Below are 17,666 nucleotides of genomic sequence, written 5' to 3'. Positions count from 1 at the left end.
CTCCAGAGTTGTACAAAAGTGGAACACATATATGCAGCAGGTTCCTAAAGAAAAGGAGTGTGCAACAAATCTACTTCCATGCACATTTCCTCACACTTGGGATTTCTATGACCCTCTCCCATTGGATACCCTCTCATTCTGTGTCCAGAGTTGGTTCCTTCCAGTGGGTTCGTGGTCTTGCTGACTTCAAGAATGGAGCCGCGGACCTTTGCGGTGAGTGTTACAGCTCTTAAAGATGGCACAGACCCAAAGAGTGAGCAGCAGCAAGATTTATTGTGAAGAGCAAAATAAAGCTTTCACAGTGCGGAAGGGGACCCAACTGGGTTGCCACTGTTGGCTGGGGTGGCCAGCTTTTATTCCCTTATTTGTCCCCACCCATGTCCTGCTGATTGGTCCATTTTACAGAGTGCTGATTGGTCCATTTTACAGAGCGCTGATTGGTCCATTTTACAAACCTCTAGCTAGCTACAGAGTGCCAATTGGTGCATTTTTACAGAGCACTGATTGGTGCATTTTACAAACCTCTTGTAAAACAGAAAAGTTCTCCAAGTCCCCACTCTACCCAGGAAGTCCAGCTGGCTTCACTTCTCAATTCCTCATGTTGCCCATGGCTCTGATTGACTTCGGCAAATGTATTGCTATAGGCAGCAGTTAGAAAGGAGCAGATTATAAACTTCACAGTTCTAGATGTGTGGATAACCAGAATGAATTATATCAGGAGGAAGACTGTATCATCTCTTTCCGTGTCAAGATCCTTATATGCACATGGATGGAAAGGGTTCCCGGGCTGTCATCTTGGATCTGGAATAGAGCTTCTGCTCTGTTCCCCAAGGGCCTGCAGAAGCAGGTCGTGTTGATGTCATGCAAAGATGACTCAGTCTCTGGCCAGAGGTCATCTTGATGCCTCTTGGGTGAATTTTCAATAAGGAAAGATTTGACCTGAAATTCACAATAGAGGCAAACAGAAGATTTTCATTTCATCTTTACACTTAGGGGCACTCGGCTATACTGTCTTCTCATCTCTACCCACTCATGTATGTCACATGTTCTCTCCCTCTCTCTCTAGTTCTTTGTTTCCTCGCCATTTACTTGAAGTGCTAAAATCCTTTAAAAAATTACTGTTAAATAAAAACAATGAGAAAATGGAAAATCACTACCATACTCTATCTAGGGAGTGACTAGCAATTCTGACAATATCAGATAAATATACATAGGTTTTATCATCATTGTATATCATACCAGTAAACCACAGCTGGCTAACGTCACACCTACTTTCAAAATGTAAACCTTATAGTAATAAGTGTTCCACGATGACGTGGAAATATTTTCATTCCCTAAATTTCCTATACAGATGATGCTCATACAGTTGATATTTCAGTTGTCCCAGATAATAAATTACTCCACCAGGTTACATCCTTCATGTACACAAACCTCCAGGCTGTTTGTCTCAATACTCCCTGCAGCTGTTACTTAGGTTTTTGCTACGTAATTACTGTTTATTCAAAATCTCTCACTTATGAGGGGATTTGCCCACATAGCTTTCACATTCAGCTTTCAAAACGTGATGACTCTTATGTTTGGTTCTTTTTGCTAAATATTGAAGGCAGCTTTTAGTCCTGACCAAAATATTTGCATGATGCTAATTACATTTCTGTGGACCATCAAATTAAAGTCTGTGGAAGAATAAATGAAAAATGTGCATCAAACTTCATCATTGCAATTTCCAATTGTTTAGAACAAAGGATCTTGAAATTGGAGGAAGTATAAATATGAGCACCCTCCTGCTTAGCAGCAGTAATAATAAAACCAGCTGACAAATGTTGAGTGCTCACCACGGCCCAGGCCTGCTCTGAGTGCATCCACATTTAATCTCCAAACAGCCATATGGCATAGGTAGTAGCATCAATCCGTTTTTGAGATGAGAAAATCGAGGCACAGAGAAGTTAAGTCATTTGCCTAAGGCCCCTCAGCTAATAGGTAATCAGCCCAAATTCAAACCCAGGCATTGCATCTCCAGAGCTCATGCTCTTATGAAAGCAATTTCTCCATCTTGGTATATTTTTAGAAGTTCAACATCCTAGACAAAGGAAAGAAAAAGGAAGACAGAAGCCTCTTTTCCCACCCTGTTCCTAGGTCCCCTTTCATTCACTGACCCCCACCCCCCATTCTTTACTATCCCCTACACTAACGGGGAGAAGTTCCCACAGGGCATGCAGCACCATAATAGCTGCTTCTCCTACTATGGGTGATAGGAAAGATCTGTTCTTTGTCTTCTAGGAGTTTATAATCCAAGACAGAAAACAATATAAAGAGGTATAAAAAGAACATATGCAGCCTAGGCAACATAGTGAGACCCCATCTCTACAAAAAAGTTTAAAATTTAGTTGGGTATGGTGGCAAGAACCTGTAGTCCCAGCTACTCGGGAGGCTGCGTTAGGAGGATTGCTTGAGCCCAGTTTGAGGTTACAGTGAGCTGTGATTGTGCAACTGCACTCCAGCCTGGGTGGCAGAGTGAGACCCTGTCTCTAAGAAAAAGTGATAAAATAAAAAGAACATATAGGCATGATGAGGGGAACATGGGAAAAAACAGGCAGTTTATATCAAATTTGAAAGTAAAGCCATGAGATCTGAGGTGTGTAACTGATAAACAGTTGCTGAAGACAATTCCGAAGCTAAGTTCCAATAGGGTTTCTGCCACTTGTCGTGATAGCTGTGAAATGGCAGCCCACATTTAGATGATTTGTGTAAAAGTATCTCATTATTTTATACATGCACCATGAATATTAAATGGCTTCTCCCTCTCTCCTGTCCATTTCCCTGGCTTTCCTGATCTCCCTCCCTTCATCTCCTCTTCTTCCTTCTTGCCTGCTTTTATTCCTTTTGTTCAGGCACTTTAATTGTTCCTCATGGAGTGCTTGTCTTAGAAGACCCTGTTTCAGGCACTCAGAGAGCTACCAAAGGTGAAAAGCAGAGACCCCCCCCTTCCCAGGGAGCTTACCTGCTGTGCAACCATCTTTTAAGGATGTAAATCTAATCTTGCCCATCAGGTTTAGAACCCTCCAATGGCTTTCCATTGCTCTTGGGATACAGGCACCCTCTCTAAGGCCCTGCCACCTCTCCTCTGAGTTGCATGCACGCCCCCACTGTTTGCATCTCTCCAACCTTTCATCAGCTGCTTGCATGGGCCAGACCAGGCTCTCAGTTTTATGTTCTGACAGCATAATCTTCTTTTCATTCAGAGCCCTTATTGTAATTCACAGATGCATGCTTGTGTGGTGACAGATTAGTGTTGATCCCCCACTGGACCGTCAATTGCAAGAGTGTTGGGAGATGGTTAGAGATGAGACAGAAATGTCAGCTGAAGTCACATTGGAAAGAATTGCTGATGTGCCAGACTGAAGCTTGGAGGACTCAGGAATGAATGGTTTTTAGCAAGGAAGTAAGGTAATCAGAACTGCGCTTTAGGAACAGAGTTGAGCCTAACAGCAGTAAGTGAGGCGGGATGGAGAAAGAGCAGGGCCCATTTAGGGGGCCATTGCTGTAGTCTGAATAAGAGGCATGAGAGGTTGCACAAGGGTGATGGGAAAGAGAAGGGGAAGAAAGATTCAGAAGATTAGGCCAAGTCAACAACTTGCTTAAATGTGGAAACTGTGGGATAAGCAGGGTCCAAAAAGATTCCAAGTTTTCTAATCAGGGTGTCTGAGAGCTTAAGTGACTTACTGATTCAAAGTAAGAGGAAGGAGGCCCTTTGAGGAGAGGATGGAATCAGTTCTGTAAGCATTCAGCTGGAAGTATGAAGGGACACAGTGGAGATGCCTGCTGAATGCTGGATACATGGGAAGGGAGGGCAGAAGAAGGGTCCTGGCTGGTAAAGAAGATGTGGGTGCCATGTGCATTGATATGGTACTCATTAAGGTGATGAGGGGAAGGAAGAGAGGGCAAGACAAAAAGGAGCAAAAGAAGCTGGAAAGTAAGAAGAGCACACAGATTTATAATCCTTTGGGTATATACCCAGTAATGGGATGGCTGGGTCAAATGGTATTTATTGCGGCACTATTCACAATAGCAAAGACTTGGAACCAACCCAAATGTCCAACAATGATAGACTGGATTAAGAAAATGTGGCACATATACACCATGGAATACTATGCTGCCATAAAAAAGGATGAGTTCGTGTCCTTTGTAGGGACATGGATGAAGCTGGAAACCATCATTCTCAGCAAACTATTGCAAGGACAAAAAACCAAACACCACATGTTCTCACTCATAGGTGGGAATTGAATAATGAGAACACATGGACACAGGAAGGGGAACATCACACACTGGGGACTGTTGTGGGGTGGGGGAGAGGGGAGGGATAGCACTAGGAAATATACCTAATGCTAAATGACGAGTTAATGGGTGCAGCACACCAACATGGCATATGTATACATATGTAACAAACCTGCACATTGTGCACACGTACCCTAAAACTTAAAGTATAATAATAATAATAATAAAATAAAAAGAAAAGAAGAGCACACAGAGAGAATAGAATTGGGGAAGCCAGGGAGGCAGGGTTTCAAGCAGGAATCCATGATTGTCCTGTGAAGAGCTCAGCCAAGAGCCGGAAGAGGATGAAGCCTGAGCAAAGCCGACCAAGGTCACCAGCTATGGGAAAACTGTGGCAACAGATTCAGGGAGGAGGGTTTGGAGGGTAAAAGCCAAATTGCAGGGATTTTATTAAGACTCGAGGTCATCAGGGATGCTACTGCCCTCTGCTGCTGGACTTGATGTAATTAAACAGGGTAAATCACAGTATTTACTGAGTCCTTGCCATGAACCAGGTGCTTTATGCTATTTTAGTTATTTTTCATCAGTCCTGTGAAGAAAATACCCATTTTAGTATTGATTCCTATATAATTTACAGTTAAAATGGAGCTCAGGGAAGTACTGTAACTTGCCTGAGGACATACAGTGAGTAAAGTCATGAGACTGGAAGCTCCACAAGGGCAGGAAGCACAAGTTTTGTTCACCATCATCTATGCCTCACTCACAATGCCTGGCACACAGAATGGGTTTTTTTAAATAAATGAAGAAATGAATTGAGTCCAGTGTCATAATCAGGTCTGTGACTTCAAAGCCCATAAGCTTTCCAGGCATAAGATGCTGCTTCTCATCCACACTTATTCCAATAGAAGACATTGTCCTGGTGCCAATTTCTTCAGAAACAAGATTTAAGATGTTGACTTTGTGAGAAGTGTTGTTTCTAAATTAAAATATGTGATTATAACTTAGCTTTGCCAATTACCCTGCTGATAAATCAATCAAACAATCAAGTCAGTCAAGGCTAAATTCATCTTTAAGGCAGTTTTGCTTTCTAGATCATGTTTATGTCGAAACTCACAAGCAGCTAAATATGCATAAAATTTAAGAAACCTATTTTAGGAATCAAGCACCCCTCACTCATCCCAAGAGTCAATCATGAGCTAAATTTTTTCAAATTATAGGAGGCAACTTCATATATTTTTCTAGAGAAAATTATTTCCCTAAGGTGACATTCCTTCATCTATATTTCAGAAGACAAACTCATAGGAAATAGTGGTCACATATTTGAAGCGGATTATTGAAATTTGAAAGGAAAAAGACTCAAATTTAACTTCTATAGGAGAGATATTTTTAGTCTTTTTAATGAAAACATTTGGAAGAGGCATTTTCTTAATAAAGCAGACTTAAGCCACAAAAATCTATTTATTTCTGTTATGGGAATCTGGCATCATATTGATTTGCAGCTTCTTCCATTTACTCCAAATTAAGCTGTGAGCTGGGAGGCTGGATGGTCCACTAAAAAGCACTGCAGATGGAAGCAAATTTCAGATCTGCCTCTAATTAAATGTAAGGTTGAATAATAAACTAGACCTTCCAAATATCATCTGTAAAACGGAACTAAAAGTGCGTGATTATCTAATTTACAGAATTGTTTTAAAGATGAAAGCAGGCAATATAAATATAAACTTGTTTGGTAAGAAATGTAAAAGCACCTTACAAATGCAAAATATCCTCATTGCCTGTTCCCTAAAAGATACATCTAATCCATTCCCATGCAGAAAGAAAAAGTATCTTCAAGCAGTAATAGTTGCTATTGAGCTTTCTTTGTCTCATTATCTTACTGAAACACAGAATCGAGTGGCTCCTCAAGAATTCCACAGGCAACACTGCCCTTAAGCACCCTGGAAAGAAAACTGTCTTTGGTCATCTTACAAAGCCCTAGAGTTGCAAATGTCTGCCTTCTGAGAGCTTCTAGATGGTCCTGAGGTTGTAAAACTCCCCATGAAGTGTTTGGAATCATTTATTTTCTGTAGATTTGGGCGTTGATTCCCCCAGTTGTATCTTTCCCAAAGTAAAATTCAAGGAAAACATGGCCAGAATTAGCTTCCGGCATAACTTTCAGACCAGGAAGACCCCTGAGTCTTGGCATTTGGTCTGTGGCTCTTTTCAGGATGTGTTTCAATGGCAGTGTTCTCCTTCTTGGTTCCACCCTGGGCTAAGAAGATGGTGAGAAACAGGCCTGCCTCCCAGAGAGCTGGTTGCCTTCTTCCTGGTTCCAGCACTGAGGCTGCCATTGCTCCTATTGCTAGGAGCCAATCTCCAACCTTGGGCTGAAGTGGATAATTAGCTCTTATCAGGGCCTCTCAATCAGGACACCTCTGGAATGGTTCTGAGTGCAAACTTAGATGTTTAGAGGGTCCGCAGGCAAGGACAGGCAGGGCACAAACAGCCACTACAAAGTCCTTGGAAAAGCCCACCGTGGTAGGTCCCAGGTTCACATCTGAGGATTTCCTGGAGAAAGGGAACAGAGGGAAGGGGCAATGTTTTCAAACACAAATAAATAGAATAAACCATCTATTTATTCGGTGATTCTCATGTGCCAGGAACTTTCATGCTTTATCTCATTAGCCTTCGTAACAGTTAACCCTACTAAGTAAGTATTATGGTACCTCTTTTACAGATGAACAAATGGAGGCACAGAATCTCATTTATATAAAATATTTTATTGAGCACCTGTTATTTTTCAGACATTGAAAACTGAGTGATGGGTGTGGCACAGTCATTGTTGTTGAAGAACTTCTGGCCAAGAGGAGGTCAAATAATTTGCCCAATACACTCTCACTGATACGAATTAAGGGCCAGAATTTAAATATAGGTCTGCTTGGCTTAGGTACTTGGCCTTTATTCATTTATTTGTTCATTTATTCAGCCAACATTAAAGTATTGAGCACCTAATATGTGCTGGGCACTTTGCCAAGGGCTGAGGTTAATAAGATGAATCAAACCGGGTACAGTTGGTTACTGCCCTCATGGAACTTAACCGCTCTGTGCTGCCACGTGGACTCCTCGCCAGGGAGGCGCAGCTATCCTTCCTCTGCCCGGGAGCTATGGCCCTACTGCCAGTTTTAGGCTGGTTCTCTAAGGCCCTAGTTCAGTCCTACTGTTACCACAGTGGGACATTTTTAGCTTATTTTTCTTTCCATTTAAGGACAAGAACATTTTCTTTGTTAGAGAAAACGCCGATTCTGGAGAGAAGAGATCACTTATAAACGGGATGAATATAATTGAATAAAACAAGGAAAATAAAAGGGACGGATTTCCTGTGTCTTCCCAAGCAGGTCCCACCTTTTTCTCCATGGACGGGCATCCTGCTGGAATGAAGGTAGAAAGCGGGCTGGTTTTGTCCTGGGGCTGCGTCAGAGTCCCCACCGGATCTGCACACATCACCGTGGCGTCAGCTGCCCACGCTTCACCTGCGCTGAGGTCATATTTCTCCGACCACGTTAGCAGGATAGTGTGGCGCCCGTGCACATCTGACGAGCATGTAACTGATGGCGTTGACTCCTGCCCCCGCCGCAGGGAGCCGGGAGCTCTGTGCAGACGCCCCGTCCCTGCTGAAATCAAAGGGGTTAGCAGCCTCCCAGCTCCCTCTGTTGACGACTTCAGCCAACTGTCATCTCTTCTCCAAGAGCCCTCTTCTGCTGCCCTGAGCCTCAGATTCCTTTTTGTTCCACTTTCCTTTAGCTATTTGACTTCAGGATTAATTTGGGGACTAAATTATGTCTGACTAACCCTTGCATTACAGGCAATGTAATTTCGTTTTTGTCCTTAGTATTCAGAAAGGAAACTGTTGACGCCATTATTTCCTGTTCTATCAAAGAGGTGGGCTGATGTTTGTGTGGCTCACGTTCCTGACAGGAAAATTATAGTCTGTACCATGCCTATTACTTTTGTCACCTCTCTGGCTCCTTCTTGTAGGGTCTGTTGCTGTCGTTCCTCCTGGCTTTACCCACCTTCTTGGTGTCCCATAAAAGCCCATTCATCTCCCATCCTCCGTGACGGCTGGCTATCCCCTTGTTTTCTGGGGTTTGCCTGGGCATGTCTCACCACAGCACTAAAGTGATCACTTTGCTGTTTACTTGGCCCTTTTCTGTAATTCTCCCAGAGCAATGTCCTGCTTTTTGCTGTGCATGTCACATCGCAAGCCAGTCAAGTGTTTTGCTGCATGGATGAATGGATCTCTACACACCTCACCCACTGCTACTCCACAACAGCTACCAGTGATAAAGATGGGATTTGTCTTGAATTGCTTTCAGGTCAAAGTTAGCCTTGATAGTCCAGGTTGCCAGATTTAAGTTTAACAACACAAGGGGAAATTCTTAGCCCACTGCCTGACACACAATGAAATTTAATAAACATCTATTTCCTTCCTTCCTTGGAAGAAGTCATTCAGCCTGAATTGTCTTAGAAGGAGTCCATTCTTAGATATGAATAAGCCTGTACCCAAGATTAGAGGAATCAGAGCTCCGCTCATAAACATTTCCATCTTTCCAAAGAACAGCTCTAAAATCCAATATGGCAGAATTTGTGAGATAATAGAAACCTGGAACTAAACAGTCCTTGGAAATCATCTCTATTGACTCTTAGGCAATTTGACAGGCTTTAAATAGATGAAAAAAATTAAAATATGCAGATGAGATCACAGCAGCTGCCGAAGATTACCTCTTGGCTTTTTCTTGAGCCCAGTCTCCAGTAAGCGGACTACAGTCACTGTGCTACTCCTCCCAAGGAACAGTTCACCTTCCCTGGGCTCATCTGCTTTGATATATTTGTTGCTTTGAAAACATAGCTGGCTGGGCACAGTGGCTTATGCCTGTAATCCCAGCACTTTGGGAGGCCAAGGTGGGCAGATTGCTTGAGCTCGGGAGTTTAAGACCAGCCTGAACAACACAGCAAAACCGCATCTCCACCAAAAGTACAAAAAAATGAGCCAGACACAGTGGTGTGTGTCTGTGATCTCAGCTACTTGGGAGGCTGAGGTGGGAGGATCGCTTGAGCCTGGGAGGTGGAGGCTGCAGTGAGCCAAGATTGCACCTCTGCACTCCAGCCTGATTGACAGAGTGAGACCCCATCTCAATTAAAAAAAAAAAATAGCCACTGACTTATGGTGGTCCGTAAGGAGATACTGCAGGCCCCTTGTAAGATCCCATAAGTTTAAGCTGGGATGACTTCCTTCAGAAGCGACAGCACATCTAAACACAGGTCTGTCTGGAAGGAGATGGCTTGGCCTAGGGAAAAGAGCACAGGCTTTGATGTCAGGTGCACCTGGATTTGAATTCTGAAGCACTTTCTGACTGTGGGGCCTAGTGCCAGGGAAGTCAGTAACTTCTCTGACCCTTGCTTTGCTCATCTGCAAATGGGCAAAATAGAAAAATGAGAAAAATGAGAAAATTATGAAAAATGAGAAAATTAATACCTATCGCTGGAGATTGCTGGGAAAGTTAGACAACTTTAGGTCAGGCACATAGTAAGCACCAGACTAAATTCCTTGTTGCACATTTGAACATCACTGGATCAAACAGGCTCAAAAGATGTGCTCTTGACATATCATGCCATTGAGAATAGGAAAGGATTCAGGAGAAGGCTTTGCTAACCACACTTAAACTATAATTTTTTTAGGACAGTCCATATCTACTGGTAAAAATAGGTTTCCTAATAAATATAATAAAGAAGGCAAAATAATAGCACTTTTTCTGTTGTCTTAATTGATTGAATTCCATTTCTGCTATGTAACAAGATATGCCTGGCATTGGTCTGTACAATATCCATACAATATTTTCTCTTTTAATTTGCTGTCATTTTTTGAGCACCTATCATGTATTTCATTAGGTGCTTTACATAGACTTTTCTCATTTAAGACTCCCAATAATCCTATGGAGGGAGTGTTATTATTCCAATGTTACAGATGAAGCTCAGTGAAATTCAGTGATTTTCCTAAGGCTGCACATGTTTGCCTGACTCTAAGTCCCCTCCTCATTTTAGAGGGTGTGTGTATGTGTAGACCACTGAAACATGGCCTTTTTATGTGCATGACACTGGCTCATATTTATCAGAAATGCACTGTGAGTTCTTCCTCCCATGAAGATGGTACTGGTACTCAAGATACATTTGTTGGATAAATGAATCTTCTCCTTCTCATCAGACCTTACTTGTAATCAGCCATGTCTTTGTGTTAATAGCCAGAAACATCCATGGCATGGAATTTCCTCCCTCTGAACAAAGGTCTTACTTTTGTTTTTGCTAAGCTAACTATGTCAGATGAAGGTCTGGACACCCACTTGACACTCAAAAAGTATCAGCTATATTCTTTTCTTATTTACAAGCCTTGTCTACCATCCCAGCCTCCATGCTCACTACTTCTCTACATTCTGGTCATACTGGGCTGCTTCTAGGTCTTGAAGGTGCCATGTTCCTCCAGCCTTGGGGGTCTTCCCAGGCTGCTCCATCTGCCTGGAATACTAACCCTTTCCTGAAGAGTCAAGTTCTGCCCAGTCTTCAATACTTAGGTTAAATAGAACTACCTCCAGAAAACCTCCCTGACTCTGTTTCAGTTATCAATTGCTGGGTAACACACCTCTTCAAAATGTAACGGCTTAAAATAACCACCACTCATTTGCTCATGAATCTGCAGTGCAGTTGGGTTTGATTGGGGACAGCTAATTTCTGCTCTATGTGGCACTGGACTAGCTTAACTGAGAGTGGAGGGTCCAAAGTGGCTTCACACACATTTGGTACTTCAGCTGGGATGGCAGACTGGGTCATATTCTCTTTCTATGAGATTTCTCCAGCCGGACTTCTTTATGTGGGCTTGGCTTCCAAGGGCAGAAAACAGAAGCTACAAGGCATCTTAATGACGATGCTTGGAAGTCACATGGTATCTTTTCTGTCACATTCTATTGATCAAAGCAAATCACAGGGCCAGTTCAGGTTCGAGGGGACGGGAAATAGACCTCATCTCTGGGAGTGGCAGGTGCTTAGAGGGTTGGGAGAAAAGGCTGGTAGCCTTCTCTGCAACAATATTTCACACGTTCCTAGACTAGGCTAGTTCTATCACATAGAGAACTGTTGCCTTCTCTGTAAAACTAACTGCACTTGTAAATACTTATTCAATGTCTATCTACATTCTCCTATCGCCTCCCACATCAGCCTGAAAAATCGATTAGGACAGAAATCCTGTTTATGTTAATTGCTGATTAGAACTATGGGATGAATGAATGAATGAGTAGGTGAACATGCATACTATAGTCCGGGCATACGGTGCAGCTACCACTCACGTAATGTACGTAGTTTTCCTTTGTTGGTAATCATAAGCTTGATACTTAAAGTCATTTGGCACTTCCTCTCCTCTGGAAATATTGACCAGTATCTAATGAGGATTAAAGTTTGATGATTTCTAAGGGCACAGAAAAGCTTACAGTCCTTAAGAGTGCTTGGGAAATTCTTACTTCTCTAGGAGGAAAAGACAATGATTATGTTATCAGCAATTTGTCTTAAAGTTATTGCAACATGCCTTCTTTTTTGGTGCCTGGAAAGTCATTATTGCAATATTAGAATAACTGGCCTTGCTGATGTTTGACTAGAAGTGGTTGTTTTGAAAACACATTGGAAAATCCCTTCCCCGGTCCCCGCCTATCTTTTGTGTGTGTGTGTGTGTGTGTGTTTAATGTTAACAAAAACCAGAAGGGGAGTTTAAGAGAAAAGCAAAACCAAACATGGTTATGCAGCATTCATGGGAGTTTGTTTCAGAAGCTCACATTTCAAATGCTGAATTAATCGTAGGCTTATAAGAGTAAGAGTGAAAAAGAAAATTTTCAGAACCAGGAAATAAAAAAAGAGCAAGTCTGGGAAATCAATCAATGTGCTTTTCTTTTGAATTTTTTTTTCCATGAAAACAGAACAGGATGTGAGGCACAGGGAAATTGGGACTTTTTTTTAGCCAGAGCAGGGTTTGAAAAATCTGGTTTTGACCTATGAGTCGTCTGATGCACAGATGCCAACCCTGGAGCCTTTCTGGTTGATGCCCATCTCCTCGGCCTTCATCTGCATGACCAGCTGAACTGAGCCAAGGCCTGTGACAAGCAGGAACTGGATTATCAGCCACGCTTGCATTGTGCCTCGTATGTTCCTGTCTGTATTAATCATGCTTAGGTGCTGGGAGTATTTGCTAGCATTCCTAGATGAAATGAGTTCCTGTTGGCAATAAGTAATTGTTCATTTACAAGACAGCTTAAAATGTTTAAAATACATGTGTGTGTGTTTGAGAGGAGTATATATGTGTGTGTACACATATGTAAAACTTCATCAGCAGATTAAAAAGAGAGTCTTACATTAGAAGAATTCAGGCAAGCATGGCCTCTTATCCTCATAGAGCAAACACTCCACATTTCAAAGCTGAGAATGACATGTTTTTCATTTGGATTTCTAGGCCTAAGTTCAGCATTTATTTCTTTATAAATACATATAAACAAAGTCTCCAGGCAACCATCATGAAATAAAGCAACTAGTTCTGAAAAGCAGAATAACGGCTTTCATTTTAGTCTTCTTTTTTGCTACTTGGAAAATCTCTCCCACTCTACACCACTCCCACCAATCGCCCATACACATTCCCCAGTAAAAACAATAGTAGTTTATCGGTTTTTTCACCACCAAAGAGGGAAAAATGTCTTGAGCCTCAACATATTAAATATCAGAGTTAAATGCATTCACAAAATTCCATTGGTCAGTACCCTAAGTTGGCTGATCTTAGCTAAAACATACATCAAACAATGCGGGAGTTCTCACTGGCTTCTAGGATCATCTGCCTCATGCAGGTTGCTTTTCTTGCTGCGTGGCTGCCTAGCAACCTGCCACCAGCCAGTCTCACTCCTTCCTGCTCATTTCCTTATACTGGTCCCCAAAGGCTTTCCTACTTGTTTGTCCTACAGTAGCAGGATCCAAACACCCAACACCCGCAAGGGTGGCTTGGAAGTTGTTTGGGATAAGATCGTGGCAGTCCTTGAATGTCAAGCCTTGGAGTCTCCCACTAATTTGAGAGATAATGGAGAGCCACTGTCATTTGGAAGCAGTGGACAAATGTGATCAGAGCTGGCCCCTGTTTAGGAGGCTGTGAGGTAACAGACCACAGTGACAGCGGCAGGGATGAAAGAGGATGCAGAAAAAGAGCTGCATGCCTACGGTAGAAGACACATCGGCTGTGGGAGCCCTGGAGATACCAAAGGTGCTGCCATGCTTCGGGTCTGGGGTGGGGCCATCTGCAGATGCAGCGAGTCAGGAAGCTATGCGGAGAGAATTGTAAGCGCCACACTGCACATAATGAGTCTGAAGGGTCAAAGGAACAGAGAGGCCGAGGTGCCCACATTCTCCCCAAAGCTTCCTCTAGGAGGACAATCACCACAGAGACCATTTGAGGAGCTAAGTGACTGTGTGGCTTCCTTCAAATCACAAAAGTGCTGTGAGGAAGTGGACAGGTTGGGACAACTTGTAGTGATTTCCCCAAAGCCTCACTATGCCACTACCGGCCCACAGGGCTGTCCCATGATGCAGGCTGAGCCACGTGTAGTACCTCCTCCCACTGGCCTGTGGTTGGCCTAAACTGGACAAGAGTCTGTGGCTAAGGAATCAGAGTCATTTCTTGCAAATGTCTACAAAGGTCTCTATCTGGAAAGATTTGAGCCTAGAACATGTTCCTCGCCAGTGAACGCAGCCCATCTTCAGAAGGAGAGAATCAAACCCTTTTATTATGACCACTTTCATTATTATTCATTGTGAAAATTACCTTTCCAGAGGTAAGCAAAGACAAGAACTTTACCTGGTAGGGATCCAGTCCCTGAGTGCAGCCAACTCTGAGGCCAGGCTTTTCCTTGGCTGGGTTACATGAGCTAATAGATTCCCTTTTTATGGATTAAGCAAGTTCAAGTTGGGTTTCAGTCACTTGTAACTTAAGAAACCCTGCATAATATTGCTCTGCCATCTTGATTATACAGACAAGGGAACTGAGGCTCAGAGGTTAACTGAATCATCATAGAAACGTATATTAAGGCACAAGGTTTTGAAGGTGGATTTGTCTGGACTCCAAAGCCAGAGTTCTTTTCTTACACCATTTTGCCTCCCAACTGATCCCACAATTGTTGTTCTCAAGAGAAGGGGTAAATAAGCAGATATGTTTGGATCTCTGCACGTTGTCCATAATCCTCTAGTGAAGCCATCTGTGACATTGTTTAATGCCCAATGCCATGGAAAACAGGAGATTTGTTCATTTTGCAGATGTTCTCCATTCTCTCCAGATAGTAACTCTTCTCCCTGCTCCAGCTTTACAAGCAAAAACCTACTTCCAGCTTGGAAAGAAATACAAGACAGGTATTTGCCACCTACCACTTAAAGGGACTGGTAGAGAACGCTGTGCTTTGAGGCACAAATCCTCATTAAGGACCAAGGGTAGAGAAGGGGAAAGGTGCACTGAATGGGGCAAGCATCCACTCTCCAGCTTTCTAAGAAACAGGATCTGACTCAGAAGTTGGAAAGAGCATGTTCGGAGATGTGGCCATTGCATAAGCTCACAAAAACTTCTCCAGCTACAGTCAACTTCTGAGTCTGTTTGTTCCAGGCTGCAGATTCACAGCGGACCCATATTGCTTGGCACAGCACAAATCAAGGGCAAACTCTGAAATTAACTTCTCATGGTGAGGACTGGGGTCATATAGATCAGTTAGGACCACAGGAGCCAGAAGAGGGAGGGTAGAGGTGAGTCAACCGGTCACCCCAAGAGATGTTAAGCATGATGGTGGGCCCTTAAAGCAGTGAAGAGGTCCATTACCTACTCTGTAGGCAGGGCCACAGGAGATCAGGAAACCGAGAGATCATGGCAGATGCTACTTGCTTGTGAGCAAATAGGAGACACATCCTGGGGACCCAGGAGGACGTGGTAAACATGAGTACAGTAGTAATAAAGATCAGTTACTCACTCTGCATGGGAACAGCCCTGTCTTAGGCTCTTTACTTGCACTCACTATTTAATCCTCACCATCAGCCTATACAACAGACATCATTACATTGCCCAAATGAATAATCAAGTGCAAGGAGATTGAGCAACTTACCCGAGGCTCCACACAGGGGAGAGCTGGGTCTCAGCTTTGAACCCACAGTCTATGACCCAGATGTCCTGTGCTTACCAGTATTTTACTCAGCGGGTGGGGTAATGAAATGTGGGTTATTGCTCTTATGGTGGCCCCATTTGCAGCCACAGATTATAGTCAGGCCTGATGGGAACATTTGGTTTGTATTTTGTTGCTGTTGTTTCAGATCAGCCTTATTCACCATTTGACAAAACACGTCCAAGGATTAGTTTCAACAGAATGATTTAGAAAGCCTTAACTCTTCAGGTTCCACGTATGTCCTTACATAAGAATCTGTCCACTCTCTTGTAGCTATAACATTCTTTCCCTATTACAACCCCATCCTGATAATACCCATACCTGATAATCCCATAACATGCAATCAAATAATCTGTTCCATGTACGGATGCTCAGCTGTGACACTAGGCATGGGGCTTGTCTGAGGGGCACCGGAGTCTGGACATGTGTGTTCACATTACCACCTTGTCCTTTCTAGAGGATGGCATGGTGTACACCTGCTGGGGGTTCTTGGTTATTTGGAAGTTGCTGCTTTTGTTGCTCTGCGTTCTTTCTCTGACATTCTTCCTGTCAGCCCAGATGGCATTGACTTTTGAGCCGGACCTTAGGCCATGCTCATATACGTCTGCCAAGGGCATTTCTAAGCCAACAGGTATGGATTTTTATACATTTACCCAGAATGGGGAATGGAGCTGGGGGTGAAGGAACAGCGTGTACAGGCAGGTTTTTAAAACAGATCAGCCACTAGAGGGAGCGATAGAGGACGGTCTTCAGGGAATGGAGCAATTCACTGTGGGAACCATCCCACCGGAGTCAGTGAATAATGTCTTTATCTGAGAAGGAATATGGTCTGGGTTACATTTCTGTCATGAAGAAGATTTGCCATCTCCTTCCCGCATGTTTGGCTAATTACATTTTCTCAGCTCCCCTTAATTATACAGACCAGATGCATTATGACTAGAAATAGCATCAAAGACAAATCGTCGTGACGAAGTCATAAATTGGAAGAAAACAACAAATTAAGTAGTCTAGTCATTGTCACACTTCAGTCACCGCAGTCCATCTTCTCTATTCAACTAGTTTTGCATTCAATGAGTGCAGCGGTAAGCATCTCTGAAAATTGGAGCAAAAGTATTTTGGTTGTTTTCATGCTTTCCTTTTTTGCTTTTTCTTTTGTTTCTTTTTTCCTTTCTTTTTGGAATAAGCAGTAAGAAAAAATAGCATTTCAAATCCTTTAATATAAAAATTCATTGGCTGAAGAGTGCAGTACAGAAAAATCCCTTGGCAGTGCTCATTTTTTAAATTAATTTTTAATTATTCAAAGAATACATGAATATATTCTCCTCATTAAAAAAAAAAAGAAATTACAGACATGTTCCAGTCCCCCACTCCCAGTCCCCCTAACTCAGAAGTTGAAGAGAGCACGGTTGGAGACATGGCCATTGCATAAGCTCACAAAAACTTCTCCCTAAGAGCACTCCTCCATCTCCCAGAAATAATCATGATTTCTTCCTTGTGTGTTTGCTCCCAGACATTACTCTAATTATTTATTTAGGTTTCCCTTAATCCCTTTGAATAGCCAGGCTTATGTCAGGCCTTATAAGATACTAGAAAGAGCACCAGACGTGGATTTGGTAAGCCTGCTTTTGAGTCCCAACTCTGCTCCCTGTTACGTGGCTGACTTTGGGCAAGCCATGTAAGAGCTCTACAAAAGGGGTTAGCAAAACCTCCATTTGTTCAGACATTGGTTCATTCATTTATCCTACAAATATTTATTAAATTCCTCCTAAGGACTAAGCACCTGGGCAAAGCCCTGGCCTAAGGAGGCTTGCAAAGAAGTGAAGAGATCATTGTGGTATAGTATGATAAGGGGCATGTCATGGAGGGCCCAGGACGTGGAAGTCCTCCTCTGGGAAAGGCTTCCAGGAGGACGTTGTGGCTAAGCTGCAATCTGAGGAACAGGAAGGAATTAGGCAAAGAGGAATTGGGGTGCAGGTCAATGTGTGAGTGCAGGAGGTGCGTAGAGAAAACGTTATGTTCAAAGGTTCACTGGCAAAAGAGAATAAGTATACTTCAGACTTTTTTTAAGTCAAAGAGCTAAAATATGATTGAAGCAGAGAATTTGAAGGGGGCATAACTAGAGAGGAGGTGGGAGAGCTTGGCATGGAC

At 42.9% G+C, this 17,666-nt stretch overlaps 1 protein-coding gene across 1 annotated transcript; it reads right to left on the bottom strand.

Moving 5' to 3' along the window:
• Nucleotides 1–374: 374 nt before the first annotated feature.
• On the bottom strand, nt 375–8,408 carry LOC131384165 (uncharacterized). The gene is made up of 3 exons (XM_058443679.1): nt 8,266–8,408; nt 7,654–7,900; nt 375–939 (listed from the first exon to the last, which is right to left on the bottom strand). Exons 1-3 carry the CDS (start codon nt 8,406–8,408, stop codon nt 715–717), a joined length of 615 nt encoding a protein of 204 aa, XP_058299662.1. The 3' UTR covers nt 375–714.
• Nucleotides 8,409–17,666: the final 9,258 nt, after the last annotated feature.

This window comes from Hylobates moloch, unplaced genomic scaffold, assembly GCF_009828535.3.
Source record: "Hylobates moloch isolate HMO894 unplaced genomic scaffold, HMol_V3 SCAFFOLD_9, whole genome shotgun sequence".
Classification (NCBI taxonomy): Eukaryota; Metazoa; Chordata; class Mammalia; order Primates; family Hylobatidae; genus Hylobates; species Hylobates moloch.
The sequence above is the reverse complement of the archived record's forward strand: the minus strand, read 5'-3'. Positions and strand labels throughout refer to the sequence as shown.

Excerpts from the sequence above, each read along its gene's own strand:
- LOC131384165 (XM_058443679.1), bottom strand. The coding sequence starts at position 8,408 with ATGCCCAGGCAAACCCCAGAAAACAAGGGGATAGCCAGCCGTCACGGA. Across the intron at positions 7,901-8,265 it reads TACAAGAAGGAGCCAGAGAG|AGCTCCCGGCTCCCTGCGGC; the intron begins GTGACAAAAGTA and ends GCGTCTGCACAG. Across the intron at positions 940-7,653 it reads GCCCGTCCATGGAGAAAAAG|GTCAAATCTTTCCTTATTGA; the intron begins GTGGGACCTGCT and ends TGTGAATTTCAG.